General features: G+C 32.3%; 1 protein-coding gene and 1 pseudogene across 1 annotated transcript; one reads left to right on the top strand and one right to left on the bottom strand.

Moving 5' to 3' along the window:
* Positions 1-1,974: 1,974 nt before the first annotated feature.
* LOC124944092 (protein CHUP1, chloroplastic-like) lies at positions 1,975-4,880 on the top strand. Its single transcript, XM_047484554.1, has 6 exons — positions 1,975-3,345; positions 3,432-3,563; positions 3,652-3,833; positions 3,911-4,022; positions 4,334-4,468; positions 4,556-4,880. The coding sequence occupies exons 1-6, from the start codon at positions 2,134-2,136 to the stop codon at positions 4,679-4,681; spliced, it is 1,899 nt and encodes a 632-aa protein (XP_047340510.1). The 5' UTR covers positions 1,975-2,133; the 3' UTR covers positions 4,682-4,880.
* A 1,041-nt stretch (positions 4,881-5,921) lies between these two features.
* On the bottom strand, positions 5,922-10,032 carry LOC124942367 (annotated as a pseudogene).
* Positions 10,033-10,418: the final 386 nt, after the last annotated feature.

The following is a 10,418-nucleotide window of genomic DNA, read 5'->3' as shown; positions in this document are numbered from 1 at the left end:
TATATAATAGTTTGATTTTTATTTAATTTAATAAATTTAAAAGAAAAACTTTCGAAACAATTAAGCCTAACTGTAATTGGCTTTAATTTTGATGCATGTTTAAATATAAGTAAGTTGTTATGAATGTGGTCATGTTCTCATCTAGTTTTTCTCCTTCAGTTATCTAAGAAAAAATAAATATTTTTATAATTTTGTACATTTTAAATTAAATATAAATAATATAATAATTTTTTATATTAAATGAATAAAAATTACATAATTCTAGATGATTAAATAGGCTTTGGATCTGTTGTCCCAAAATAATGTTAATTCTAGATGATTAAATAGGCTTCGGATCTGCTGTCCCAAAATAATGTTTCACTTGCTGTCTCATAGGAGAGAGAAGAGTGTGGAAAGAGGAAAAAGAAAATTAAATATTAAAATAAAATGTCACATGCATATAATTTTTTAGGGTTTAGAATTTAGGATTTAAGATTTAGGGTTTAGAATTTATGGTTTAGAGTTTATGATTTAGGGTTTATTTCATATATATAATTTTTTATTTGTCTAATTTATCAAAATTATGTTGTTTTGATGAATGAGACAGCAAGTGAAACATATTTTGGGACAGCAGATCCAGCAGATCCTTACCCGATTAAATATTATACCTTACCTACCTATTATCACTTATATTTATTAAGGTATTATCAGTGATCCTTAAATATATCTTAGTAATTGAAGTAAAACGTCTTAAATTAGGAAACAAACCTAATTTTCACATAAAAATAAAAATAAAAATCTAACCTAGAATCTCAATCTTTTAATATAAGCATTGTTTCCTATATATGTTTGTTGTTATAATAATATTTATTTATTATACTATTTATCTGTAAGAATTATTTATGAATTCAAATGTATATAAGAGAATGAGATTAATATAACATGTTCAATTTTTAATCAAAATATTATAAATTAAAGTAAGGTTATATTATTTTTTAAAATTAAAAAAATAAAATTTATTATTTAATTATACTTAAATGATAATAATTATAATTAATGATGGGATAATATCATTATTATGACTTTATATTTCATTTTGAAAAATTTATTGTCTTTTTTGAAAATTTTGGTGCATCATGTGTATTTTTTATTCATTTTATTTATTTTATAATATTTTATTGACTATTTTAAAAATAAATCTTTATAATATTTGTATCTTTTTTATTCATACATTTTAAATAAATCATTTTATATTAATATTTGTATTTTCAAATAATCCGACATCCTTTTGAATCTCAGAACCAAATTTAGTTAATAATTAAATGACCACAGTCGACCGTTGGGATTTGGATGCCTTTATGACATTTGTAATTTTCTTATACACTTTTGAACCCATGCGTTGAAAGTAAAAATTTACCATTTTACTATCTAATAACAATGAATTCATTTTACAGTAATAATTTTTTTTTTACCTTTTGTTGTTTTTATTGTCAATATAACAGGAAATTTGACGAAATTTGACGAAATGATCCTAAAGATTTATTTATTTGACTTTTTATCCGCACTTAAAATAAAAAGTACTGGTGACACTTTTTTAATTTTTTGGATGATTTTATCCCTGTCGCGAGACGTCCTCAATCGCGAGACGCAATCGGTATTCGCGAGACACAACCGACATTCGCGAGGCGCAACCGGCAATCGCGAAACGAATATTTTTTTTCACACGACATCCGGTTGCGTCTCGTAACGGGGACATTTTCGTCCGAAAAATAATAAAGTGTCACCAGCGCATTTATTTTATACGTTCCCAAAACAAAATCAAATAAACTGATATTTAGGTCAATCTCATCACATTTTTCACTGTATAACATTATTTTAAATCATTTATAACATAATAATTTTTCTATAATAAGAAAAAGATAATAAATAAATCAACAAGTTAAAAAGTATTTCAAAGTAGATGAGACCGTTCCTCTTTATCCGTGCCTTTCTACTTCATTGAATGACCAACGGATTGAATTTTTCTCTCTCTCTATAACAATTTCTTTCTCTCTCTATAACAGCCAAGCAGATAGCGACCTGTTTGGAATGCCAATCTAGTTCATCTTCATCTTTGTAGTGTAAGAAGAGCTTGAATTCAGCTTTCAGGCAACAATGGTTGCAGGAAAGGTGAAATCTGTAATTGGATTTCATAAATCGCCGGCGCATCCGAAGGCAGAATCGCCGGCGCATCCGAGCTCCGGCAAGGTAACACAGAAGGGAGGAAGTTTCTCACGTTCATTCGGTGTATACTTTCCTCGTTCATCAGCACAAGTTCAACCTCGGCCGCCGGATGCGGCGGAACTACTTCGGTTGGTGGAAGAGCTTCGGGAGAGAGAGAATCGATTGAAGACGGAGGTACTTGAATATAAATTGGTACGTGAATCTGCTGCTATTGTACCTGTTCTTGAAAGTGAGATATCTCGGAAGCAAAGTGAGATCGAGAGTAATGCTGAGAAGATCGAGTGTCTTGAAAGTGAGAATGAGCGGTTAAAACTTGATTTAGAGATTTTGAATATGAAAACGGCTGGGGAGAAGGAGGAACAGGAGAAGAAGGAAAAGGCGATGGAAATTGAAATTGCTAATTTGAAAAGAGCAGTTACGGAATTTGGAAGAAATGAATCGAAGAGGTTTTGTAGTAATGATGTTACTGATTATGATGAATTTTCTTCTTCACAAAGATATCAGGGATTAGTTGATGTATCTGTTAGGTCAAACTTGTTGAAGAATTTGAAGAAGGTGTCGAAATCAAACGAAAAGACCGAGACCGAGACCGAAACCGCGACCGTTGATAGACCGAGACATTCGCATTGTATCTCTGAAGAAAATGCGGAATCATCGGACTCCATTTCTGTAAGATCTCGAGTTCCTAGAGTTCCTAAGCCACCTCCTAGGCCATCTTCATCTTCATCTTCTCTATCATCATCTTCTTCGTCATCCCGTAGTTCTATCAGTATTGCAGCAGACAGAGCCTTAAATCCAGCGGTTCATTTCCCTCCTCCACCGCCACCGCCGCCATTGAAATCAGCACCTCCACCAGCTCCTCCTCTACCGCCGCCGAAGACTGTTCCAACACCCCCTGCACCTCCTTCTTCGAAAACCGCACCGCCACCGCCACCACCACCACCTCTACTAACCAAAGGTATGAAATCTAGATCGGGTAGAGTGAATAGAGTTCCAGAGGTGGTTGAATTTTACCATTCACTGATGCGACGAGATTCCCGGCGAGAACCAGCAGGGGGGACCGATACTGTCGCTTCTTCTGTGACTGCTAACCCTCGTGACATGATCGGTGAAATTGAGAATCGGTCATCTTATTTACTCGCAGTAAGTTTATAATTCGTTCACGAGTTTGTTTACAAATTTGAAAAACTCCACATTTCCCGTGTTAACCATGTTCTTGAATAATACAGATTAAGACAGATGTAGAAACACAAGGAGATTTCATTACTTTCCTTATCAAAGAAGTAGAAAATGCTGCATTCACAGACATTGAAGATGTTGTTCCTTTTGTGAAATGGCTAGATGATGAACTTTCTTATCTGGTAAATTCTCTTCCAAATCCTTAATATCCATTGATACAAGTTACAACTTACAACCCTTAATGGAATTTCCTAATTCATCAATCATCAGGTCGACGAGAGAGCAGTTCTTAAACATTTCGATTGGCCTGAGAAGAAAGCTGATGCATTGAGGGAAGCTGCATTTGGGTATTGCGATCTCAAGAAACTCGAATCTGAAGCTTCATCATTTCGCGATAATCCTCGGCAACCTTACAGATCTGTTCTCAAAAAGATGCAGTCTTTGTTTGAAAAGTAGGATTCATCCATTCACTCACTCACTCACTCACTTTTATTAATAAGAACCAATCTGATATGATTTTCATATGCAGGCTAGAACGTGGTGCTTATAATCTGTCACGTATGAGAGAATCAGCTTCCAATCGATATAGTCAATCTCATATTCCAATTGATTGGATGCTTGATACTGGCTATGTTAGTCAGGTAAATTTCCAAAATTTTAAGTAAATAGTTTATAACCCGTGTTTCACCCATACAAGTTCGAGACCAAAATGTCATAATTTCGATTCTCATTGTTGGGTGTCATGCTAAAACCAAAAGCATATAACCTGTGTTTATTTAAGGTTCTAAAGTGGGATTGGAAAAACTCATGTACTCAAGATTATGTATTCGGGTCTTCAAACTCGAACCATTTTTGGGATTAGTTCTCTTCTCGTTGACTTAAAAAACCAAAAAGCATATACCCGTGTTTATTTAAGGTTCTAAAGTGGGATTCGAACATGTATTTTTTGCAGATTAAGCTGGTATCTGTGAACTTAGCCATGAAATACATGAAAAGAGTATCGGCTGAGCTCGAGAAAGTGTCTGGATTCCCCGAAGAGGAGGAGCTGATAATCCAAGGTGTTCGTTTCGCCTTTCGAGTACACCAGGTATGCATTTAGAGACTCGTCACAATAACTCATGTACTCAAGATTATGTATTCGAGTCTTCAAACCCGAACCATTTTGGATTTGCAGTTTGCTGGGGGATTTGATGTGGAAACAATGAGGGCTTTCCAGGAACTAAGGGACAAAGCAGATTGGTGTCATAGTAGAAGTGAAAACAAGCAAAATGAAAGATATAACAGGTCTAATATTTTGTAGTAAATTTCTGATTATTATTTTGTAGCAAGCAAACTCAGCTTCATTGTGTGTGTTTTTTTAGTAGGCATTATTTATTTGTAAATCCATGTATGTTTAAACATTGTTGTCATTTATAGACATGGGTTGTCAAATTGTTGTTGTTGATTGAATGTGACATTTAAAAGATATGGTAATTTATTTATTTATTTTTCAATTTCAATGGTATCTCACAACCTCAGTTTTTAGATATACTATTGTTGTCCTTCATCTCAGTTTAAATTATTTTGGTAGAAGATATTAATGGATATATAATAATTAAATGTAGATATTTTAATATTTGGGTGGAGGAATAGATTATTTGAAATTATTCAAGTCATTAGAACAATAGAGGATGAATTAATCATTCATTTGCTAAGAATTTGTCATGTAAAAGTGACAAATTAATTAAAAAAAAAAATCATTTCAAATTGGTAACATTATCAGTAAATTTGGTAAAAAGAAATAAGTTTTTCTATATATATATTTTATTAACTTTTTATTTAAAAATATTTCATCAATTTAATTAATTTTAATACAAAATACAGATAAAATCAATGTCATTTTTTAGTTTGTGAATTTAAATAATAATTGAGATTATTTTTAAACATATTTTAATATAGAAAATTAGCATAATTCAATACATCATTTTAATTTCCATCTCAAATATTTTAATTAAGAATCAATCTTTTAAAAACTATTGTCAACCTTAAACTCTCTTAAAAAAATTGTGAGTATAATAATAATTGTGACCAAATATAATTTTCTGATTAGGACTGAATACCACTTTTCAATCAATTATAATAGAATCTTTTTTATTTGAATTTAAGAAAATGGTATCCAATTTTCCCACTCAAATCATTTAAAAATATATTCTCTTTATTTTTTTAACAACTATTTTACAAATTTATCTTCTTTATATAAAATACAACAAACTAAAAATAATCAATTATAATAGCAATATCCTTTTATTTTTACAAATATACATCTTTTTAGTTTGACTACTTTAAAAAATAATTGTAATTATAACAGTAACAATGATAAAATATCACTTTTTATAGCACCAATTTTTTTCTTTTGTGTCTATAACTTTTTTTTTACACTTTTTATCTTTTCATTTCATCAATTTTCACTTTAAAAAATCAAGGTTTGATACCAAATTCAAATAAAGTCACCCACTTATTAATTTTGTCAAAAAAATGATAGCATCATTCTTTTTTTTTTCTTGCATCTCAGGAGATCAAATTAGCAAGAGCTTCAATTAGTGAAGCCGGGTCAAATATTACTCCAACTTTAGGATCAATCACACTATCAACCTCAATCTGCAATATAAGAAAATTGAAAAAAAAAATCATGAAAAATAACTTTATGAAGAGGAGCCTAAAAAAAGAAGAGATTACAACAAAACATACCACAGATGAGATTCCTTGTTCTTTTAAGCATTCACTGCCTACTAGAATTTGACCATTTTTAGGCACCAAAATAGTGTTTATATAGTCACTTGCCTGTTCAAACCAAACCACAAATAAAAAGTTGCATTCATGATAACCCAATAAGTAAAATCATACTTACATGATTCTTTAGACATTTGTGAGGATCTCCATGTGTTCGATTTAAAGCATCTGTAATTGCTGTCACGAAACAAGAACCATAAAACCCACCCTGTTTTCTCTATCACACGAACCATTCAACAACAATACCTATAAAACATAAATTGCTATCATGTTTATTTGAATGGAGTTTAATCTGAATCATTATCTAAAAATAAACTGATGATCATCTAGAAACAACACTAGGACATCATCAGTTGAGAATTATAGCAATTAACGGTTCCCTAATTTGAATGAAACCTTAGAAACAAATAAACCACCAAAATAAAAAATGAGACAATGAACACACAAAAACGTGGAAAACCTTTTCAAATTAAAGAGTAAAACCCCAAGACTACACATTCAAAATCAAGCTCTACTATAACCAAATATTTAGCTTACAAAAAAAAAAAACAAGAACATAACAAAAAAAAATACACTTTTTTGGTCTCAACATCAAAGAGACCCACCAAAAAGACTTAGAGACGTTCAAACCTCAATTCAACTTGAAAACGTAGAAAACAAAATTTCAGCCCAAACGGATATCATTTACCCTCCAACACTTAGTTTAACTCTTTCTCAATTCTCTTTTTTTTTTTTTTTTCATTAAGCTGATTTTTATTATTCTGTGCAGCTTGAATCAAATTCGCGGTTGAAGGGATCAAAACGATATCCGTTTGAGGTTAAAATTCTCTGAGACGTTTTCAACGATTGAATTAAAGTTTCAACGCCTGTAAGTTGTCTTTTTTGGTGGGTTGAAGTTTCTGTCCAATTTTAATTTTATTCTCTTTGATTTTGAGACCAAAATGTTTAAATTCTTTTTGATTCTATGCTAGATCTTCTTTGTGTCGTTGAAGGTTACTAAACTTGTTTGTAAGCTAAATATTTGGTTATAATATAGCTTGATTTAGTCTCATGATTTTTATTTCTTGATTTGAAGAGGTTTTCTACGTTCATTGGGTTATTTTTACTTCCGCTTTTTATTTGTAATTTATTTGATCCTAAGATTTTCATTCAAGTCAGGGAATATTTCAATCACTTTATCAGTTGATTGCTAGAACTACCCAAAATATCATTTAGTGAGTTTTTGTCTTGTTTAAGAATCAATGCTCATGGGTTAGTTCGACACTTCACCTTTGGGCAAGATCTTGAAGAGATAATCTCCCCTACACCACGTAATACCTACAGAAACAACGAGAAATGGTTTGAGAAAAATAAACATCCAACTCATGAAAGAACTCACAACAAAACAAAGGGTACCAGAGAAGGGCAGATGGATGTGAAGAGGGAACCCATGGAATAAACAATGCAATCAACACTCTTCAGCTGGTCAAGGACAGTTGGATTAACTTTGGGGAATACCTAAGTGCAAAGAAAAGAAAAGAAAAAGAAAGTATATTATAAATTGAATATTGCGTAAATTCAGGTTTTCAAAATGAGTATGAAGAAGAAAACTATTATTCACCTCATGCAACAAGTTGTTGCCTTCACTCGACATGTAAAATACCCTCTTTATTCTCGAAGGAAGTGCTGGTGCTGCACAATTCTCCTATACATGAGAATCGGGCAGATAAATAAGAGCCTACACAAGACAACTGAGATGAAAGGTATAATCGATCAACTATAAATTTGGTATTAAAATGCTAGCCTTAAATGAGGACATGAACACAGAGGAATTAACAATACCTTATTAACTGCATTCATTGATCCATTCGATGGATGAGAAATTTCATTCTGACCCCGTATGATAGTACCATCCTAGGGAATATGCAAGAAGAAAAAAAACAATCATTTGCTTGATCATATTGAAGAAATGCACATAATATAACATATAGAAATAGAAATAGGCATTACCCACAATTCACAACCCAAAGTAAGCCTATCATTGGTAGAAATCACTGGAAGAACCAGGCTCTCCGAAGGAATATCTGAAACGCGCGAAAATAAAAATATTGCAGCATCTAATGACTGAAAAAAATATGCGTGCTCCTGCAAAGAAAAAGTTTCCAATGCTGCAATAAACCATAATAACAAAACCCACACATTTAGATATAGATTCTATCTAAAGAATAATGATCTCAGTTGGAAAGTGAGAAATTAACCTGCCATACTGAAACAAAATGATTCATGGGGTAGATGAAGAATCTGCATATGAAAAAAAGATGAAGTAAAGCTTCTTGAGAATGATTGATTTTTTGGTATAACCAGAAAAACATGATAAAATTATAACAATTTGTTGGATTTGATGTCGAAAGAAACCTGATTCTGAAATAACGAGGAAAGCTCGATGGTTTTCACTATAGGGCTTTGAGACACCATTCCACAAAGAATGTCCTCCTTCCACAATATCATACCTGTTAAATGTTACCAATTAGCAAGTACATAAATCAGTAAAGCTGGAACTAAGATACTAACGAAAGATGAAATGAACTCATATGGCATATGGGTAAATTTTGGATGTTATATACGAGTGCTTAGTTCAAAATCGAGGATCGGAAGATTCCAAAAACATATCTCTAAATCCTTCAGATTGGATTTTCTACTATGTATGCTATGGGTCCATTTGAAAAATACTTTATGGAGCTTTTTTTGACAAAAAACATCAATAAATTTCCTTTCTTTTTTATTGTTAAGTATCTCATTCGAATGTTGATTTTAAAAAAATTGATTTTTTTTCGTCCAAACCTAGACCCAAATTCAGCTCCAAAAAATGTTTACAATGGGGAATTAAGTAGTCGATCTCATACATCAGATATTAGTGTAGAACCCCAGTGAAAGTCAATGGATGAATGTGTAAAGCAGTTTTATGAATCATTCAAATGTTTTATATGAGATAATATTCTTAAACAACTATTTATAAATTTGTTGACTTTTTTTGTCCAAACTTCGGACCCAGATTCAAACTTCAAAAAGTGTTTATGTGGAATTATGTACTCGACCTGATATATATCAGTTATTAGTAGAACACCAGTGAAGGTCATTGAATGACTGTCAAGAACATTCTAAAGCACCTATGAATCAAAAACATGTTTCTAAGCTTGAATAACCAAATTGGCCCAAGTTGTCAACTTGGCTATTCCCGAACCAGTTCCAAACAAACCGAGTTAGGAACTCCCACCCTAATAGAATAACATAAACAAAACAAGTATGCATTCCTATGAAACCAAGATGTTAAGGAAATCAGTGTCTTTTAAAAAGATGTGGTGAAAAGACCTAACCATTCGAGTTTGGCTCTTTTGCATCAAGAGGTAAGCGATGACCTAACAATCTTCGAACAGCTAGGGCTTCAGATGTACTTTGATCAGATAGTCTAAACATCTAGATCTTATATCACAACTGCAGGACCACCTGCAATTCACCCAAAAACAGTTATGTATCAATTTATCTCGATCAGTACATATATAGATAAGAATAATAGATTACCAAGAACACGAACAATCTCGGCCGTGGCTTCCTCCATCATCAGAAACAGGAAGACATGGGCACACGAGTTGTTAGCTTTTAAGCTCTTCAGCAATACCATTAATGCTGTTCCACCTATATATATAACGAATTCATCAATTTACGAGGGACTAATATTTTTTCCAACTTGATCAATAATCATAACAAGATCAGCCCTTGTACATGAAAAAAAGAATGCAGGGGGGAAGGGAGAACTGACCTGAGAAGACGAGTAAGGAGGGTTGAGTGGTTGATGGATTAGGGTTGGAATGAGAAGCAGAAGCAGGAACCATTGAGAGAGATCTGGAAGGAAATGGGGAATGAAAGAAAGCAACTGTTTATTATGTATGCTGTGTAAAGAGGGGGACCCAAGCAACTATCCGCCATTAGTCCCGCGAGAAAAAGAAATCGAAAAAGAAACGCTCCTTTCTCTGGTTCTTCACTTCCTGCCCAGCGGCTACACCCACACAGCTAGTTGGGTAACGGATATATAAACTGTAACCTCAACCCTATAATCAAATTGGTCTCTGGCAATTTTTTTAAGAGGTATAGTTGTTGCACTACAAATATTTGTTTTAGAAAAGTTAAAAAGTCACTTTTATTGTCTCTTTATCTAACTTCCAACATTTTATTTATTTTAATTTTTGTAATGTATAAACAACCCTTTTGTTTTTGTATGTTTTGATATTCGT

This window comes from Impatiens glandulifera, chromosome 6 (assembly GCF_907164915.1).
Source record: "Impatiens glandulifera chromosome 6, dImpGla2.1, whole genome shotgun sequence".
Taxonomy (NCBI): domain Eukaryota; kingdom Viridiplantae; phylum Streptophyta; class Magnoliopsida; order Ericales; family Balsaminaceae; genus Impatiens; species Impatiens glandulifera.
This window is presented reverse-complemented; position numbering and strand designations above follow the sequence as displayed.